The sequence below is a fragment of the Canis lupus genome, chromosome 5, assembly GCF_048164855.1.
Source record: "Canis lupus baileyi chromosome 5, mCanLup2.hap1, whole genome shotgun sequence".
Classification (NCBI taxonomy): Eukaryota; Metazoa; Chordata; class Mammalia; order Carnivora; family Canidae; genus Canis; species Canis lupus.
In genome coordinates, this window is record NC_132842.1 from 56489545 (window position 1) to 56511082 (window position 21538).

General features: G+C 38.0%; 1 protein-coding gene across 4 annotated transcripts in view; it reads left to right on the forward strand.

The window, feature by feature from the left end:
* TNPO1 (transportin 1) overlaps positions 1-21538 on the forward strand; it is a 96667-nt gene that overhangs the window by 48790 nt on the left and 26339 nt on the right. For all 4 annotated transcript variants that reach the window (XR_012031365.1, XM_072826767.1, XM_072826766.1 and 1 more), the window contains exons 7-11: positions 4951-5032; positions 8516-8638; positions 10663-10781; positions 18024-18084; positions 18667-18835. Coding sequence is in view for 3 of the 4 variants with exons in the window: in XM_072826767.1 (XP_072682868.1) it covers positions 4951-5032; positions 8516-8638; positions 10663-10781; positions 18024-18084; positions 18667-18835 (554 nt within the window). In the remaining variant the exon portion in view is untranslated. The remainder of the gene's footprint in view (positions 1-4950; positions 5033-8515; positions 8639-10662; positions 10782-18023; positions 18085-18666; positions 18836-21538) is intronic.

Here is a 21538-nt window from a genome sequence, read left to right on the forward strand (position 1 = left end):
GATTGTTGCTTTGATTTTGTTGTTTCCAGTTGTCAGTGCTTCGTGCTTTTGTGTAGAATAATCAAAAACCATATTACTATTTAAAATAGAAGTTGTGCAGAATCCTAGAGGCAGTTATTTAAGGATAGCCAACAGCAGGAACCTAAATGCATACGCCATTAACTGTTAGTTTAGATGTCCTTTGGAGCTTACTCCCAGATTCCAAGCTGTATTCAAAGGATTATGTTTTCAAAAGTGTGAACAGAGGGTAATCAAGAATCTTTTTCTTGCTTAAATCCTCTTTAGTTCTTTTTTTTTTTTCTCAATTTTATTTCAGTTACTTTTTATCTTAGGTGGTACTTAATACAGTGTGGTTCTCAGAGAAGGAACTTAATAGCTGGTCATTTATGGTAGTGTCATTGAAGTAAATAGTAACATTCCCAAAATAAAATGTTACTCTTTCCAAAATAGTTAACTAGATAGAGTTCATGTTCCCTAGGAAGTTGTTATTTAATCTTTGAATTAAGGTGATGAAAGAAAGTGTAATTTGCATACTTCTAAGAAACTCAATTTTTGGTGACCAGTTCTTAGCATTAAAAGTAAACATGTTCTTTCATCTCAAAATCACTACTGAACTTTTTTTTTTTATTGGAGTTCAATTTGCCAACATTTAGCATGACACCCAGTGCTTATCCCGCCAAGTGCCCCCCTCAGTGCCCATCACCCAGTCACCCCAACCCCCCTGCCCACCTCCCCTTTCACTACCCCTTGTTCGTTTCCCAGAGTTAGGAGTCTCTCATGTTTTGTCACCCTCACTGATATTTTCACTCATTTTTCTCTCCTTTCCCTTTAATCCCTTTCACTAATTTTTATATTCCCCAAATGAATGAGACATATGATGTTTGTCTCTTTCCGATTGACTTATTTCACTCCACATAATACCCTCCAAGTCCATCAAAGTCGAAGCAAATGGTGGGGATTTGTCGTTTCTAATGGCTGGGGAATATTCCATTGTATACATAGACCACAGCTTCTTTACCCATCATCTGTCAATGGGCACCGAGGCTCCTTCCACAGTTTGGCTATTGTGGACATTGCTGCTATAAACATCGGGGTGCAGGTGTCCCGGCGTTTCCCTGCATCTGTATCTTTGGGGTAAATCCCCAGCAGTGCAATTGCTGGGTCGTAGGGCAGATCTATTTTTAACTCTTTGAGGAACCTCCACACAGTTTTCCAGAGTGGCTGCACCACTTCACATTCCCACCAACAGTGCAAGGGGTTCTCCTTTCTCCACATCCTCTCCAACATTTGTGGTTTCCTGCCTTGTTAATTTTCCCCATTCTCACTGGGGTGAGGTGGTATCTCATTGTGGTTTTGATGTGTATTTCCCTGTTGGCCAGTGATGCGAAGCATGTTCTCCTGTGCTTGTTGGCCATGTCTCTGTCTTCCTCTGAGATTTCTGTTCATGTCTTCTGCCCCATTTCATGATTGGGTTGTTTGTTTCTTTGCTGTTGAGTTTAATAAGTTCTTTATAGATCTTGGAAACTAGCCGTTTATCTGATACGTCATTTGCAAATATCATCTCCCATCTGTAGGTTGTCTTTTAGTTTTGTTGACTGTTTCTTTTGCTGTCCAGAAGCTTTTGATCCTGATGAAGTCCCAGTAGTTCATTTTTGCTTTTGTTTCGCTTGCCTTCCTGGATGTATCTTGCAAGAAATTGCTGTGGCCAAGTTCAAAAAGGGTGTTGCCTGTGTTCTCCTCTAGGATTTTGATGGAATCTTGTCTCACATTTAGATCTTTCATCCATTTTGAGTGTATCTTTGTGTCTGGTGTAAGAGAATGGTCTAGTTTCATTCTTCTGCATGTGGATGTCCATTTTTCCCAGCACCATTTATTGAAGAGACTGTCCTTTTTCCAGTGGATAGTCTTTCCTGCTTTGTCGAATATTAGTTGACCATAGAGTTGAGGGCCCATTTCTGGATTCTCTGTTCTGTTCCATTGATCTCTGTGTCTGTTTCTGTGCCAGGACCACACTGTCTTGATGACCACAGCTTTGTAGTACAACCTGAAATCTGGCATTGTGATGCCCCCTGATATGGTTTTCTTTTTTAATATTCCCCTGGCTATTCAGGGTCTTTTCTGATTCCACACAAATCTTAAGATGATTTGTTCCAACTCTCTGAAGAAAGTCCATGGTATTTTGATAGGGATTGCATTAAACGTGTAAATTGCCCTGGGTAGCATTGACATTTTCACAATATTAATTCTTCCAATCCATGAGCATGGAATATTTTTCCATCTCTTTGTGTCTTCCTCCATTTCTTTCACAAGTGTTCTGTAGTTTTTAGGGTATAGATCCTTTACCTCTTTGGTTAGGTTTATTCCTGGGTATCTTATGCTTTTGGGTCCAATTGTAAATGGGATTGACTCCTTAATTTCTCTTTCTTGTTAGTGTATAGAAATGCCCCTGATTTCTGGGCATTGATTTTGTATCCTGCCACACGGCTGAATTGCTGTATGAGTTCTAGCAATCTTGGGGTGGAGTCTTTTGGGTTTTCTATGTACAGTGTCATGTCATCTGCAAAGAGGGACAGTTCGACTTCTTCTTTGCCAATTTGAATGCCTTTTATTTCTTTTTGTTGCCTGATTGCTGAGGCTAGGACTTCTAATACTATGTTGAATAGCTCACTACTGAATTTTAAGAATATAGAATGAGGCAAAGGAATGAGCTATTGAAAAATCAGAACTATTTTATTTTTTAAATCGTACCACAGGTACACAAAGTTGGGTTATGATTTTTATTTTTTATTTTTTTAAAGATTTTATTACTTATTCATGAGAGTACACAGAGAGGAGACAGAGAGACAGAGGCAAAGGTGGAGGGAGAAGCAGGCTGCATGCAGGGAGCCCGGCGTAAGACTTGATCCGGGGTTACCAGGGTCATGCCCTGGGATGAAGGCAGGCGCTAAACCGTTGAGCCACCCAGGCTGCCTGGGTTATGATTTTTAGCTCATAACATTGTCATCATGGCCCACTTCCATTTAGTCTTCAATTACTTATTATTTTTAACAATAAGCACTCAAATCTGCCACCCTGAACAAGAGCTGAGGTCTTGAGGACCATAACCCACATCTAATCCCAACTTTTTCCTTCTCTTACATTGCTAAAAAATAAGTTTACTGCGTATAGATATAAAGGGTATGTAGGTCTTTGTTTTTAACTTTATAAAAATATTGTACTGAATTTGATCTGACTTCTTAAATTTAATATTATGTTGCTAAGATTCATCCATATTTTGTCGTTATAGCTCATTTGTTTTGACTATGGTATACTACTAGGCATGACGATTACACTATTTACTCATGCTCTTTCCTCAACCCTCCTCTCCGCTTCTGGCCTTTGGGTGGCTTCCAGGTATTTGCTGTTGTGGATAGTGGTGCTGAAAGCATTTATTTGGTTGTCTCCTTTGGTCTATTTGCAAGAGTTTCTCTAGGAAGACCTAAAATTTTGGGGGAGGAGCTTCTGGGACATAAGGCAAATAACAAGGAGAGAACCACCAGAATTGTCCAGAGCGGTTGCATCAAATAGTACTATTAACAAAGCACAAGATTCTCGGGATGCACACATTCAGCCTTTAGTATTGTCATATATTTTAGTTTTTGCCAGTCAAATAGATTAAAAATTGTGTTTTGTTATTAAGTCAGTGGTTTAATTCTCTGTCATTAGTCATGTTGAACATCTTGTCATAGGTTTATTGGCTGGCTGTGGTACCTTTTTGTCTTTTTCTCTTGGGTTATCAGAAGAGGCAAACAGGACAGACGATAAAATTCCATGATGAATACTGTGGAAAAGTAATGAGACTAAGGGGTTAGACTGTGATTCACAGGTATCGTACATACGTTTTCTGTAAAGGTAGCATGTGCAGAGACTCTGAACAAAGTAAAGTAGCAAATCTTCGAAAGGTCAAGGAGAAGGACATTTAAAACAGGGAACAGCAAGTGTAAAGGCTCTGGAGTTGGGGACAAGCCTTTTACAGTGACAAAAGAAGAAAGCTTTGTGTAGTACAGTAAGAAATGAAGTTTAGGAGAGCAGAGTAACCACATTATAATGGAATGTCTAGGTCTGTAGTCCGCAAACTGTGACCCATGGGGCCAAATTCAGCCCATAATAGGAGCTAAGAGTGATTTTATATTTTAAAAGGTTGTGTTTGGGGAATGGGGGATGAAGTGCCACAGAGGTCTTAGAATATTTGCCATCTGAGTTTCTGTAGGAAAAGTAGATTATGGTGGGGTTTTTTTATTTGTTTTTTGGAGTAATCTGAACAACGGTGTGATGTGATATTCATGTGTATCTAAAAGGTTGTGGTAGGGTTTGGTATAGCAGAAGTTAGCCAGTTAGAGCCCGTTGGAGTAATCCTGGTAGGAAATTATGGCTTGGACTAGGGAAGAAGTGAGGTTGGTAAGAAGTGATTGGATTATGGGTGTGTTTTTAAAGGTGGTGCCATTAGGAATTGCTGTGGAGTTGAATTGGCTAGATCTAAACATAAAGATCGGAGAGTTTTTCTCATTTTTAGTTTTAAAAGGAATAAATATAAACTCACTATTTTAAAATCTGTACGTATATAAAATAAATTTCCATTATGTTTCCATCCGCCTTCCCACTCTTCAGAGGTATCCACTATTAAAAATGTGCAGTGTCCTTTCTGACACATTGTACTTTCAGAGAAGTACTAACAATGTTCTAGAACCTGTGTTTTTCACTTAATATTCATATTCTGTGTTGAATATACAAAGTTTATTCTTTTAAGAGTATGTATTTGTGTATATATGTACATATGTATGAATACATATATTTATAGCTATATGTACACCATAATTATTTTATGGAGGAATATTTTAAGTTCCTGTCAGTCTTCTGTAAATAGAAAAAAGCTGCAGTGTGCATGTGTTAAATTTTAAATTTTGTTTCTAGGTCTCATGCTGTTGCATGTGTCAATCAGTTTATCATCAGTAGGACTCAAGCTCTGATGTTGCACATTGATTCTTTTATTGAGGTAAGATTTGTCTCCCTCTCCCCCCCACCCCCTTTGGTTTTAGCAAAGTTAGATGTTAAATTATTTCTGGTAGTATTAAAATTGGATATAGTGTAGACTTTGTGACTTTTGTTGACTTATATTAAAGCATTTTCCTTCTGTTAAACTTTTTAATGTACAATACAAACATTGATTATGGTATGTGGGTGTTTAATATCTTGACTAGAGATTTTTTTATTTGAATATACTATTCAAATTCCAAATATAAATTGAATCTCCCAGTTCACTTTAGTATTTGAAATATAAAACATCAGTGAATCTGAATAATCTTAACAAAGAATTTGAAGGCACAGACTAAACCATTGTAGAATTAGAGGTGTCAGGAAAAAATTGACTCTTAAATCTCAGCAAGTGTTTCTAAAGACCCTTTTATACCTTATACTTTATACCTAAAAGCAGAAAGACAACGTAAGCATGTTTTTCTGGCCATAAACCCTAAGCAGTAGAATTCTTCAGAACTACTACTACTTGGTAACAGCAATCGTAAACAGGTTGGTTTTGTTGTTGTTGTTTAAGATTTTATTTATTCATGAGAGAGACAGAGAGGCAGAGCCATAGGCAGAGGGAGAGCAGTCTCTATGCAGGGAGCCTGATGTGGGACTTGATCACAGGACCCCGGGGTCACGCCCTGAACTGAAGGCAGACGCTCAACCACTGAGCCACCCAGGCGTCCTGTGAACAAGTCATTAAAATTCTCTAAGCACTTCACTTATATTTTCATTAAATGAAAGTCTATTCCTTCAGCTTTTTTTTTTTTCTTTTAAGACTTATCTATTTATTTTTAGAGAGCCAGCTTGGGTTGGAGGAGGGGGCAAGAATCTCAAGCAAACTTCCTCTGAGTTGCTTTGGTTGTCTCCTTTGGTCTATTTGCAAGAGTTTCTCTAGGAAGACATAAAATTTTGGGGGAGGAGCTTCTGGGACATAAGGCAAATAACAAGGAGAGAACCACCAGAATTGTCCAGAGCGGTTGCATCAAATAGTACTATTAACAAAGCACAAGATTCTCGGGATGCACACATTCAGCCTTTAGTATTGTCATATATTTTAGTTTTTGCCAGTCAAATAGATTAAAAATTGTGTTTTGTTATTAAGTCAGTGGTTTACTTCTCTGTCATTAGTCATGTTGAACATCTTGTCATAGGTTTAGAGAGCCAGCTTGGGTTGGAGGAGGGAGCAAACTTCTCAAGCAAACTTCCTCTGAGTGTGGAGCCCAATGTAGGGCTTGATCTTACACCCATGAGATGATGACATGAGCCAGAATCAATAGTCTCACTGACTAAGCCATCCTAGGCACACACTCCCCACTCCCCAGCCCCAGTTCTTAAAAATTTTGGAGGCCATCCTGCTAGTATTCTTGTTGGGACAATTAAGAGAAAAGGGGGGGAATACTGTCATAATTTTTCCTCAAAACTTAAATTGACCAGCTTCTTTCTGATCATTTCTTACTGGTAGACTAGGAGTAGTAGCCATAAAGATCCTCTCGCCATTTAAAAGCTGAAACTAAAACATGAGTCTTCAGTATATTTACTGAGTCATACTCTGAATCAGACTCTGTGCTTGGTGCTAGGGATACATAAATTTTATGCCTACACTTTGGTGTAGAGGGTAGTGGATAATGTTAGAGGTCTTAGAATAAGACTACCTGAGTTCAAATAAAGCTCAGCCCTACAGCCGTTAACCTTGGGCACATAATTTAACTGATGTTTTCAGTTTCATCATCTGTAAAATGAGGCTAATAATAGATCTACCTCTTGGATTGTTAAAAAGATATTTGCTGTAACTAAATTAGAACAATGCCTGCTACAGAATAAGCAAGCGTACAGGTTAGCTACAGCTATTATTATTTTTAGAATTCGTAATTTTAGTAGTAGCTCTTCTTAGTATTTCACAGCTTAAAAAGGGAACAAGGATAGATATACCAAAATCTTACACAGAAATATAATTTAGAATAAAAGAAATAAAATTCTCTTCTGAAAGCTTTTGCATTCCACATGAACTTTAGCACTTAGCAAGTGGAGCAGAAACGTTTACCAACATTTTAAAATATTCCCATTGGTGTTAAATACCATGTTAACATTTCTTTGCTTCTTGGTAATCCTAAAAGATTCGAGCAGTTTTCCATCCTATAGGAGGAGTAAACCACCAGACACATCGTAGGCCCTCAAACCATTTGCTAAAAGAATCGTTTATTTCTTTTTTTTTTTTTCCTCAGGGGCAAATATTAAGTCTGCTGAGTCTGACAATATTGAATGAAAAGTGTATTGGTTACTAACAGTGGCTAAGACCTACCTTGGCAAAGATAGATATTGTACTTAAGACAAAGATATCAGATTAAATAAAGAATGTGCATGTAAAACATTTAAAAAGGAAGTACAGAGTGTCAAATGCAGAGGCAGGACTTGGGGAAGTGAAGTTTTTAAAATTTTGCCACAATACTTCACATGCTGTCACATTTGATACTTGAATTTCTCCATTGTCTTACCCCCCTTGTAATAAGATTTCAGGTTCATCTATTTGGAGATGTGTCTGTGATTTTTGAGAAAAGATGGGACACATTGGATTTTTCCTGTCTTTTTAATGATCTTTTTACTACTTTGAAGTCTGTGCAGTTAAAGAAAAATTCAGAAATGAGAGGGGGAAGGCTGTTTTTTCTTCTCACATGTCCATTTTGCAACCCGTACAAAAGACAACTTGTTCTCCTAGTGGAGGCTGGTTGGTACAGTGAAATGAGTGTGGACCTAAAATTCCATGAAAACCATATTCAGATTCCCCCTGCCTAGCAAGTTACATAACTTCTAAACTTTTACTTTATCTGTAAAATTGAATAATAATGTCTTGAAGATGAAATGAAATAGCCTGTTGTTTATTCAGGCTTTTTTCCCCCATAACCTTGGTGACAAGCTTGTTAAGAACAGCTTGAGACCAGTGGCTGCTTTTGCTGTTTCCTCAGTAGTTGACTTGGTGAGCAGCAGCAGTTTGGGGTTAAGGCTATTTCTCCATTGTTGATGCTTGTTAAGAACTTATACCTGTTACTACCTTAAGACTCAGGATTGGTAGAAATAATCTCTTGACAGACAGTACCTCTGAAGGAAAATCAAATTGTGTCTTAAAGATTATCCTCTGGGTGAGCTAGATGAATGCCCCGTGTCCTAATGATACGATTTTATTCTCACAAACTAAAAGTTAACTTAAAACACAGCCAATCATTGTTTCCAAAAGCATGGCGTTAGATCATTTTATCAAAATCACAGTTTCTGGCAATTACCATCCTACATTTAATTAATTGTTTTTACAACTTAATATTGCAGTTCAGTTGATTCAGTCTTTATTTGTACCTTACCTTAGAGTTTCTTTAAATGTTACTTACAGATGACTGGTTGTTATGTATAAACCTTTCTAATATATTGGATGCTTAACTAGAAAACGATGTTTCTTATGCAATAGAATCTCTTTGCTTTGGCTGGTGATGAAGAACCAGAGGTACGGAAAAATGTGTGCCGGGCACTTGTGATGTTGCTTGAAGTTCGAATGGATCGCCTGCTTCCTCACATGCATAACATAGTTGAGGTAATACAGGGGACTTAAAAGCTCATTCCTCCATTTCCCCCCCCCAGAAAAACCTTGGGAACAAAATGTATAATGTTAGATTTATTTAAGACATTTGCTGGCGAATAACTGAAAAACACTTCATGATGGTCTTAAAAATATCTTATGGTGATTTTCGTGAGATTAAAGAGGTTTATAAAGAGAGAAATTTACTTAAAGGAAAAGAGCTGTTAACCAGAAGAACACAAAATAATTTAAATATTTCTATGTTAATTAGATATGTGTTAGACCAAATGATCACTAAAACTGTTAAGTGGCACATTCTTATGTCTTTGGAGTTTGGAATTAAAGTTAAGTGTTTGCTTTCCATCCATTGCTGGTAGTATTGATCTGACCCACTTAACGATTTATGGTAAAAGTGAAATTTCTGAGACAAAAATACATAATTGTTATAGTTAGTTGCAGCAAACCATTTAGATATTAAAAGACTATTTCAATCCCTCTGCAATTAAAATAATTTTACTAGGAAATTCTGAGTATACGTTGATCAAGAGTTAACCATATTTAAAGGAAGTAATACATAGTAACAAAATAAAATTATTATTAGAACAAAACTTGTTTGGACAATAGTCCTGCTAGAATCAAATTGTATGACCTAATTTTTATATTACTGGCTATAGTTGTACATTAGTATATAGCTTGCAAGTGTATTAAATAATATGGTGTTTGTTTTTTTTAAGATTTTATTTATGAGAGAGAGAGCACGAGCAGGGTGAGAGGCAGAGGGAGAAGCAAGCTCCCCACTAAGCGGGGAGCCCAATGTGGGGCTTGATCCTGGGACTCGGGATCATGACCTGAGCTGAAGGGAGACACTTAACCAACTGAGACACCCAGGAGCCCCTAAATAAGGTGTAGATCCTCTTTTCACTTCCAGAGATATGGTATGCAGAAGGAAGATCTTTTTTTAAAGAATGGGGGTCTAACAGTTGTAAGAAAAAGGCCAGCATCTACAGCGTACAGCAACTCCTTTTCCAAAACCTAAGGAAAGATCATTGTAGAGGTAAAGATAGGCAGCAGGATTAGGTGGGAATAAGTGATGAACCTGTTCTCCCTGAAGTGCTTAGAAAGAATCAGGTTGAATTGGTTGAAAGTTCAGTGTAAGTCGGAGCTAACCAGAAAGTTTTAGCATTTGCTGGGGTCGAGTCACAGCTGGGAGCCTAACTTACAGGGCCACAGTTAGTTAGCAATACTCAGCTAGGTAGTAGGACACCATGTGGAATGTAATAGCGGCTGGCCTATCACGACTGTTGTGTTGCCACGTTTTGCCACATGAGATGTTCTAATCAGGCAAAGGATAAATACAAAGACTTCATGCAACACTTGACCTCATTTCCAGGCTTGGGTACATTGGAAAAACATATGTGTGCCTTTGATTAGATTTATTTTGTTTTAACACGTAAAGTTTGTTTTTGTTTTTTTTTTTAAGAGGGGTAGGCGCTGCCTTTGGGTAAATTTAAGATCAGTTATTCCTACAATTAAGAGTGAATTTGGTTTGGCGTTGGAAACTACAGTTGCACTAGGAAATGTCCCTACTTCTTTCTAAATATTAAAAAATTTACTTTTGTATTTGTATAGTATATCACTTTACATATGTGAAAATATATACAAGAGACAGCTTGAGTTATGATGTTATTAAAAGATTTTTCATTTTAAAGAAAGATACAATGGAGTTTTTTATTTTGATCTAAGAAGACAATTTTTAATACAGGTTTAAAATCTCAAGGGTTTCATAAAATACACCTGTATAGAAGCAGATACACCATTCGTGATTTGAACACTTTTCATTAGGCAGCATTCTAAAGTGGTGGTTAAGTTTGGCTGCATTTTCGAGTTGACTCGGAAACTTTTTGAAAAATCCAAACCCTGGGTTGAGAATCACTGTAAAGTTAAGGCAGTAGCAGAGGACCTTTAATTTGCTAAAAAAATAATTAGGTTTATTTTAGTTTTATAATTTAAATTGATTAACATTAATGCTTTGTTTTCAGTACATGCTACAGAGGACGCAAGATCAAGATGAAAATGTGGCTTTAGAAGCTTGTGAATTCTGGCTCACTTTGGCTGAGCAACCCATATGCAAAGATGTACTTGTCAGGCATCTTCCTAAGTAAGTGTTCCTTCTTTTGCATGCTACCTTGTTCTTAAAATTAACAGTAATTCGGGGATCCCTGGGTGGCGCAGCGGTTTGGCGCCTGCCTTTGGCCCAGGGCGCGATCCCGGAGACCCGGGATCGAATCCCACATCGGGCTCCCGATGCATGGAGCCTGCTTCTCCCTCTGCCTCTCTCTCTCTCTCTGTAGCTATCATAAATAAATAAAAATTAAAAAAATATATTAAAAAAAATTAACAGTAATTCCTCATTTTTACATTTTTTAGATGACATTCTTCTGCCATCAGGGAATGAAGTTCTAAAAAGTCAGACTTAATTTTACTTGGCATAACTTGGTTATAACTAAAGAGATTTTTCAGGAAGCCATTGTTTTTTGTTTTCAGTTTTTTTTTTTTTTTTTTTAACTACATGGTTTATTCTAAATCATAATTTTGGATAATTCATGGCACAGTTCTTTTTTAATTATTTCAATTTGACTGGACTCTGATGGGGTTTTTTTTTTTTCCCCTCAAAAACTGATTTTCCAATAGTTATAGATGCTTTCTAGTTTTTTTATTAGCCTGTTATTAAGCCCATTTGTAATGCTGTTACATCAGGTTTTTAAAAATACTTTTTTCCAATTTTATTGAGATATAATTGACATAAAATATTGTGTTGGTTTTAGGTGTACAACATAATGATTTGATACATATATTAAAATTACTTCTAAAAGTAATGCTTTTTTCTTTTTAAAATAAATACAGCCTCGTAGAAAAACATTAAAATTGGAAATTTTCAGGAGTACCCAGGTGGCTGAGTTGTTTCAGTGTCTGCTTTTAGCTCACTCAGGTCATGACCCTGGGATTGAGCCCCATGGCAGCCTGTTCAGTGGGCAGTCTGCTTCTCCCTCTGTCCCCACTGTGCTCTCTCTCAAATAAATAAAATCTTTAAAAAATAATAATAATAATTTTCACCACCCTGAGTAATCAGTAAGAGTAGTTTTGATATGTTGTCTTTGATTTTTTTTTTTCTGTGTTAGTACCATACACCAAATACTATTTATTCAGGGTATTGGGGAGGGAATTAAATGTATTAGTCTGTAAAAAGTACTTCATGTGGTGTCTAGCTATATTTAGTGCTTAAAATTTTGATTATACTATTTTTTTTATTCTTTTCAGTTCTGTTTTATGCAATTTCCTCTGTATCATCATTTTTTAAATTTTGAGTACTTTTCCCTCATGGTGTGTATACTATGTATGTATATTTAATTGACTCTTCTGTTATTGAATATTTAAATTGTTTGCCCTTTTTTTAAAATCATAAATAATGGCCGAGTCAGCATCTTTCTTTGTCCATAAGTGGTTACTTCTTCCAGGTAGAAATCTTTTATTAGAGAGGAAGAGGGATCCCTGGGTGGCGCAGCGGTTTAGCGCCTGCCTTTGGCCTAGGGCGCGATCCTGGAGACCCGGGATCGAATCCCACATCGGGCTCCCGGTGTATGGAGCCTGCTTCTCCCTCTGCCTATGTCTCTGCCTCTCTCTCTCTGTGACTATCATAAATAAATAAAAAATTAAAAAAAAAAAATAGAGAGGAAGAAAGAGAAAGACAGTGGGGAAGGGCAGAGGGAGAGGGAGAGACTCTGAGGCTGACTTCATGGCCCGCGTGGAGCCTGACCCGGGGCTCAACCTCACAACCCTGAGACCATGACCACCCAGGTGCCCCTCAGGTAGAAAGCTTTACAAGTGAATTTTACCAAGGTCATAGGGGCATAAATACTTCAAACTGTTGTGTGGTAAAGTCAGCACCAGTGTCCCAGCCTATTGCATGCAGTCTTAGCAATCTGGATGAGCAAAAACCAAAGCCACTTGTTTAGTTTGTTACAATATTGGTGGGGTCACATTTTTCCAGATGTTTACATTGCTTGGATGATCTCATTTTCATGTCCATAAAGTTCTTTTTCAGTAAATCCTTTTTCCACCCAGAAAGCAGCAGTTGCACCTCTATTTTGTTCTACTCTCTGGAGTTTATTTGGGAATAAAGTGCCAGGTGTTGTGCTAAATGGATTTTCTCTCTTTAGGAAATCCATATATTAATGTTTTTTCTCCCTACTTATGATGCCACTTTTATAATATGCTGGATATCTATCCACAAGAGAGCACAGCGGTGGAGAGGGAGAAGCAGGCTTGCCCATCGAGCAGGGAGCCCAATGCAGGACTCGACCCCAGGACCCTGGGATCATGCATGACCTGAGCTAAGGGCAGCCGCTTAACTGACTGAGCCATCCAGGCACCCCTATATGCTGGATTCTTACTATAGGACTGTATGACTCCAAAAGTCATATAAACATTGATTCACATAAACTGAAGAAATTCTGTTAATTTAAACCCAAGCTATAACATTAGGAAGTACTTGATAATGTGCAATTTTAGCTTCATGCTCCTACTCGGTCATTATACTAATAAAACCTAAATATCTTTAAAGCAGGCAAGAACTTGGTAGCAGGTTATAAGAGCAGAACTCAATCATTTTGCTGTGCTAATTACTGCTGATATTAAATAACCCAAGTCCGTGATAACTGGCTTTTATTTATACATCTTCCAAACCATTGGTTTGGGATCCATTTTTATATTAAACAAGGCTTTTATTTTTCATTTGAATAATATATTTTGAGAACTGGAGAATATCAACATTGATCTGATGCTGAGATAGAAAATATAATAAAAGATACTAGTTTTTCCTAGCATTGTTAACTAGACTCGTTTTTATTATGAGCAAAAACTATTTGCTTAGGAGTAAAAATTGTATATGTAGTGAGAACTCTCTTATTAGTGTGAACTCACAAAGCACCAAAGTGACAAGGGATGACGGTAAGTTTTATCTGGGGGCACCTCGATGGCACAGCAGTTGAATGTCTGCCTTCGGCTCAGGGCACAATCCTGGCATCCCAGCATTGGGCTCCCTGCAGGGAGCCTGCTTGCTTCTCCCTCTGCCTGTGTCTCTGCCTCTCTCTCTGTCTCATAAATAAATGAATAAAATCTTTAAAAAAATTTTTTTTTACTTGTTTCTGGGCTCTTGGTCTTTTCTTTTTTTTTTTCTTTTTTAGCCACTATTCTCTTTTGATTATTAAATATTTAATCATATATATTTTCCTATCTGGTAGAGCAAGTCTTCATTTCTTTTTTTATCCCAGTTATTTTGGCTTTTCCTCGCCTTTATTCTTATGCAGTAATATCTCCTGACACTGTTAAATGGATTAATCCACATAAAACAAGTAACCTAATGCCTAGTCCATATTTTAGGTCTCAGGATACATTCATGGTTGCAGTTAACATTATTGCCTTCCCATGATGTTGCATTAAAAGTTCTCTTTCTGTTGGGACTCCTACCTGGCTCATTTGGTAAAACATGCGACCCTTGATCTCAGGGTTGTGAGTTCAAGCCCCATGTTGGGCATAGAGCTTACTTTTATTTATTTATTTTTTTAAGATTTATCTATTTATTCATGAGAGGCACACAGAGAGAGGCAGAGACACAGGCAGAGGGAGAAGCAGGCTCCATGCAGGGAGCCCGCCATGGGACTCAATCCCAGGACTCCAGGATCACACCCTGGGCTGAAGGTGGCGCTAAACCGCTGAGCCACCTGGGCTGTCCTAGAGCTTACTTTTAAAAAGAAAGGGAAAAAATTTCTTTTTTTCCCATTGGTTACATGAGGCAATTAGACCTAAAAATAATAAACTGCCATACAAGATTGGAATTCATCAGACACGTGGCACATTGCCGCATGGTCAGAGTTAATTTCCATATCTCAGTTTCCAGCTTCATTTTCTTGACCAGCTTAGCATTCCCTTATTTCCTGCACATTTTTTCGTTCTTTCTTTCTCTGGCACAGACATCATAATCCACAGGTCAACTCTACTGACCATAAACCTCCAGCTACCCTGCATCTCCCCTGCTCTGCTCTAAAAACTGTCTTTGCTTCTTGTCTTGTGTTTTTGGGAAAATTACACCACCAGGAGAATTGATGGCTATAGAAATCCATGGTTTTTACTGTCACGTGGACTCTTCATGCTGCCAACTTTTCTTTTTTCAGATCCTCTTTTATCTTCCATTCACTAGAACAACTGTTCAAACCTTCATTGTTCTTCTGAATTCTCTTCTTTCATCCTGAGCACTTCTGCTTTATAGGGAAAATAAATGACCCTTCATCTTGCCCCACAACTTAAAGATAGATTTTCACATAGGTTGTCTTCACCTAACCAGTCTTTCTCCTGATGGTCTTGGATAGCATAATCTTTTCTTCAGGGACCTCACTCTATCAAATATAGATACATTCTCTCTTTGAACGTGATCTTTTACTTCTTTCTCCATAACTTTACCATTTTTTCCATCTTAAAAAGAATAAAGGGTGAGGCGCCTGGGTGGCTCAGTGTTAAGTGTCTGCCTTTGTCTCAGGGTATGACCCCGGGGTCCCGGGATCAAGTCTCACATCAGGCTCCCTGCATGGAGCCTGCTTCTCCCTCTGCCTGTGTCTCTGCCTCTCTCTGTGTGTCTCTTGTGAATAAATAAAATAAAAATCTTAAAAAGGGGCGGAGGGCCTCACTGTCTTTATAGTCTGCCATCTGTCCTCCCTATTTCCCTGAAGTTCCAAAGATGATTTTTTCTTTAAAGATTTTAGGTAGGTATTCATGAGAAACAGGCAGAGGGAGAAGCAGGCTCCCTGCAGGGAGGCCGATGCAGGACTCCATCCCAGGACCCCGGGGCCACTTCCTGAGCTGAAGACAGACGCTCAACCGCTGAGCCACCCAGGCGTCCCAAAGATGAATGATTTTTTTGTATTGGTGATGGAAATGAATCTGACTCAGCTGCAAAATGCCTATAGCTTATGAAATTGGGTTTTATTATAAATTTTATATAGTCATGTTATATTAGCTATAATGTTAAATTACTATTAATCTGTATTTTAGAATTTAGAAGGACTTTAAACAAAGTGTGGCTGTCCCCCCTCCCCCTTTTTTATGTATATATCTCTAGGGAATTTTAAACCCCACTGCTTTCTTTTCCCTATTACTATTCCTTTAGTTAACAAGGGTTTATAATATTCTCTCCTTGATGACAGAGTTGTACTCACAGTTGGTATTGCACATATATTTATTTAATTGACATTAAAGGAGTTAATTCTTTGAATAAAGCCTCTACAAAGGCCTAACACATGAATGTAGAGAGTGAGCGTTTCTTATGTCTGGTATGGGGGAAGAAAATTACTTTTGGTGTTAGGCCAGCCTGATTTTGAATTCTGACTTTCCCATTATTTAAAATTAATGACCTTGTGAAAATAATGTAACCTCTCTAAGCATTAGTTGACTCCTCTGTAAAATGGTGATCATAATACCTTTCTCAATAGGTTTTAAGGGAAGTGCTTATTAATAAGCCCACTGCTGGTGGTCATGAGTATGAACTTCTTTTATCTATTCACACTTCGCAAGCCACCACGAACAGTGAAAGGTAGAATTCAGAAGCCAGAGAACTGTGGACTTTGTTTTTTAAGATTTTATTTATTTTGAGAGAGCGCACATGTGAGCACATATGTACCCTCGGAGGCAGGGTAGAAGCGTGGGAGAGAAAAGAATCCCAAGCATACTCAGGTTGAGCACTGAGCACAGAGGTGTACATGGACTTGATCTCCTGGCCCTGAGATCATAAACTGAGCCTGAACCAAGAATTGGACGTTCAACTGACTGAGCCACCCAAGCGTCCCTAGAACTGTGAACTTTTTAAATGCTTCCCAAGTGTTTTCATAACTTTTTATCCCCAGTAGACCCCTTTTTTTTTTTTTTTAATTTTTATTTATTCATGATAGGCACACAGTGAGAGAGAGAGAGGCAGAGACACAGGCAGAGGGAGAAGCAGGCTCCATGCACCGGGAGCCTGACGTGGGATTTGATCCCAGATCTCCAGGATCGCGCCCTGGGCCAAAGGCAGGCACCAAACCGCTGCGCCACCCAGGGATCCCCCCAGTAGACTCTTAAGTGTGTGACGGGCCAGTAAGAAAGGAAATCATCAAAACTTAAGAAACTAGTCAGGGGCAGCCCCGGTGGCACAGCGGTTTAGCGCCGCCTTCGGCCCAGGACGTATGATCCTGGAGACCCAGGATCGAGTCCCACGTCAGGCTCCCTGCATGGAGTCTGCTTCTCCCTCTGCCTCTCTCTGTGTGTCTTCCATGAATAAATAAATAAAATCTTTAAAAAAGAAAAAAAAAAAAACTAGTCAAAGCTTAAAATTCTCATAGCTACAAAAGGAATCGAAGTTAGTATTTTGACCTTTTCTTACATGAACTGGTAAATTTTTTTAACTATCCCAGATACCTGGGATCCCACGTTTACAGACATCTTGATTGTGTCTTAATCACTACATTAATACTTCAGATTGGATATGATATCCCAATTTCAATAATTTTTTATTGGAAATTTAAGTTCTTTATTTCTTAATGTATTAAAATTTCCTATGTTCTTTAGTGAAGACTATAATAACCTTTGTTGATAAAGCTCTTTCATTTTTGCATTATTATTTAGGATAAATTACTTTAGACCTAATATATTTTGCATTTTAAACACTATCATCTCTCATTAAAAGGAGTGCAAATACTGAATGTAGGCTCATTGTAAAAATGTCACAATATTTAGAAATACATGATTAATTTTATCCCTTTTTTGCCTATTCAGTTCTCTCCCCAAAAATACCTTTTTTTGTGTGCATTTTTTGTGTATCATTCCTATATAGTCTGTTTATACAAGTAATGACATGGGTAATCTCATGTTTAACTCCAATTGAACCGTGCTATATGTGTTTCATTTTTAACCTATTTCTAACGAAGCCCTAAATGATGGATATTCATATTGTTTCCAGTTTTGTTACAAGGAACATTATTAATCTTTAAGAATTGGGAATGTGTGTTAGCATATTCAGGATAAATTCTTAGAGGAGAAATTGTAAATTTTTTGCTACTGGTTTTATTTCTAAGTGTTGACAAGCTACTAAGATTCCAACAGTAGATCCCATGCATGAGCATGTAAAAGGCCTCAGCTTTGTATTAGGAATACTCGTCATTTGAGAAGGGCAGACATTACACGGTATGGTCTAAGACCAGAGTAGCAGTGGTGGTTGTCTCTTTGGTGTTAGTAGTATACGTAAGGTCATTAAGACTTTTTAATAATTCTTAGGAGATCTTTAAATATATATTTCATGGTTTTATTTTTTTTATAGATTGATTCCTGTATTAGTGAATGGCATGAAGTACTCAGATATAGATATTATCCTACTTAAGGTAAGGAAACTATATTCTGGTGAATAGGCAAGGTTGTTTTTTAGACTTTAGAGAATCTTTGATTAACAGAATATTCATTTAAAATAGACCCTGTGTAAGTAAGGTTTTTATTTATATGTGTGTGTGTGTGTGTGTGTGTGTATAAAAAATATGCTACAGAGTTCAAAGATAGAAGTACACAATGAATTTGGGTGCTAGTGTATTCTAACTTCATTGGAACCAGCTGGTGACACTGGCAGAGTTAGCATCAATTTCCTGTTGATTCAAATAATTTATAGTTTATTTTAAAATTTATTAAATATAGTCTGAATTTTATTCAGGTACTCTGGGTTATACTAGCTGATGGGAGGCCATATAACACAGTCAAAAGGCCTGATACCTACCATGGGTTACAGAATAGTTTCTTCTCCTCTTAATAAAGAACTGTTTTCTGCAGAGGGGAGTGGTTCTTAATGAAGAGGTGTATATACCTTCATCTGCATGGCATCATCTCTCAGTATTTGGATTCTTTTATTCATGTATATATTATTATAACATTTTAATACCATCAAAACTTTTCTTTAAAAAAAAAAAACACAATAGGGTGATGTTGAAGAAGATGAAACAATTCCTGATAGCGAACAGGATATAAGGCCACGTTTTCATCGATCAAGGACAGTGGCTCAGCAGCATGATGAAGATGGAATTGAAGAGGAAGATGATGACGACGATGAAATTGATGATGATGATACAATTTCTGACTGGAATCTAAGTAAGTCAAAAGGAAAAATACGGTTGCCTGCTTTATTGAGAGCTAACTCACATATCATGTAGTACCCTCGTGAAACGGCACAAATCAGTAGTTTTTCATATATTCATAGTTACACGCAACCATCACCACAATAAAATTTGGAACATTTCATCACCTTAAGAAGAAATCCTGTTTTTATTAGCAGTCACTCCCCATTTTCTTCCGATCCCTCAGCCCAAAGCAACTACCAATATCTGTTCTGTCTCTCTGGATTTGCCTATTCTGGACATTACCTGTACATGGAGTCCTTCAATATCTGGTCCTTCATGACTCTGTTGTTTCACTTAGCAGGTTTTCAGTGTTTGTCCAGGTTACGGTATATTATCAATATTTCATTTCTTTGTAGTGTGGAAAAATTATCCATTATATGGGTATCCCACACGTTTTTTATCCGTTCATCAGTTGGTGAACAATTTGTTTCTCTCTTTTGGCTGTTGTGAGTGATGATGCTTTGAACATTTATGTAACGTTTGTGTGTGGACATAGGTTTCACTTCTCTTGGAGATAAAACAGGAGTAGGATATGATAAGTCTTTGTTTAAACTTTTGAGGAACTGTTTAGGCTGTTTTCCAAAGTGGCCCCACCATTTACGTTCTTACGACACTGTCTTAGGGTTCCAGTTTCTCCATATGCCTGCCAACTTCTGTTATCTTATTATAGCAGTTCTAGTAGATACAATTATCTTTTTGTGGTTTTGGTTTGCATTTTCCTGGTGGACCTGTTCTTATATTTAATGTTCATTCTATTGCTTAAAGAATTCTTACCTCAAACTGCCATTTCTCAAAAGGCCATACATTTTATTTGGCATTATGAAACAGGAACACTGGACACAGGCTACCCCTGTTTTCTTAACATAAACTTATTTTTCATGATAATTTGCATGAGTGTTAGTTGATCATCAAGGATAAATCTAAAATAACATAAATTGTTTTGTCATACTCAAAAGCTTTTAGAAATGTCTTGTTTTCAACCTTAGCTGCAAATCATATCTGTTGAACTGGCATTCTAGGCCACAGTCTAACGAGATGAGGAACTGAGACGCGTGTTTTGTTTTTGTTTGTGTGCTGATTTTTAAAGCTTTGCTGCTCTATTTAGGGTTTCTCAACCTTCAACAGTTGACCTTTTGCTACATAATTCTATGTTGTGGTGGCTGTCATGTACATTGTAGGATGTTGAGCAGCAGCCATGACTCTATAGTAGATGCCAGCAGCACCATACACACACACACACACACACACACACACAGTTGTGACAACCAGCAGTGTTTTCAGACATGGCCTGTTGTCCCCTGGGAAACAGAATTCCCCTAGTTAACTGATAAAGCAGTTAGGGACATGAATCATCAGGCCGGACTGTGTAATTCATTTGGTTAAACGTTAATTCCTCTTGCCCCTTTAGTTTCCTGTAACAGTTCCTTAGAGTGCCCAGTGTGCCTAGCACTAAGCCAAGGACTTGGCATGCACCTCCCATTTAATCTTTACAACAGCCTTAGGTTGGTAAGGAAGCTGCAGAAAGAGAAACTTGCCCAAGGTTGGTTACCATGGCTAGTACTGATGGCACACTTAACTTTGGATCCCAGCTCTCTCACAGTAAGAGAACCCTAGTTCTTCACTGCTATCACAGAGCCAGCCCCCTGTTATCTGCAGACAGTGGGTACCTGAAATCACACACAGTACCAAACCCCGTATATATGGTTTTTTTCTTACACATACCTATGATAAAATTTAATGTATAAACTAGGTACCGTAAGAGATTAACAATAACTAATAATAAAGTAGAGCATTGAACATACCATAGTAAACATTATGTAATGTGGTCTCTCAGGATTTCTTCCTGTGCAACATTCACCCTTCTTGTGGTGCTATGAGATAATAAATGTCTGCATGATGAGCTGGGGGGCAGTATGAGATAGACATGATGAGAACATTAGGCTACTATTAGCCTTCGGGTGGTGTATCAGGAGGATCATCCATTCCAGACTGCACTTAACCAAAGGTAACTAAAGCCATCAAAAGCAAAACTGCGCTGTGTGGGGCTACTGGACCTTCTCCCAGGGTGTCCCTACTTTGAGGCTGGAGACAGGATGGGTTAAGATTACAGTACAGGGAGCGCCCAGACGGCCCCGTGGTTTAGTGTCTGCCTTGGGCTCAGGTCATGATCCTGCGGTCCTGGGATCAAGCCTCTGTGTCATTGGGCTCCCTGCTGGACGGGGAGTCTGGTTCTCCCTCTGCCTCTCCCCTCCCCCTCCTGCTCTGTCTCTCTCTCTCTCAAATATATCTTTTTTTTAAAAAAGATAATAACATATAGTTAACTTTACACAAGCTATATAACATATGTTGAATTGGGGAAGGGAACTACTACTTCACATCCCATTTTTATATCTTTCCAGAAGTTTCTCTATGAACATGCAGGGGGAAAAAAACCCTTGTTTTTATTTTATTGGAGAAAAGACTGACTTTCTAGAGATTAAATGTACTTATTGGTTGTTTTCCATATATCATGTAACTCATTTCTGTATTAGTACATAAAGATTTCTTTCTCTTGGGGATCCTTGGGTGGCGCAGCGGTTTAGCGCCTGCCTTTGGCCCAGGGCACGATCCTGGAGACCCAGGATCGAATCCCACATCAGGCTCCCGGTGCATGGAGCCTGCTTCTCCCTCTGCC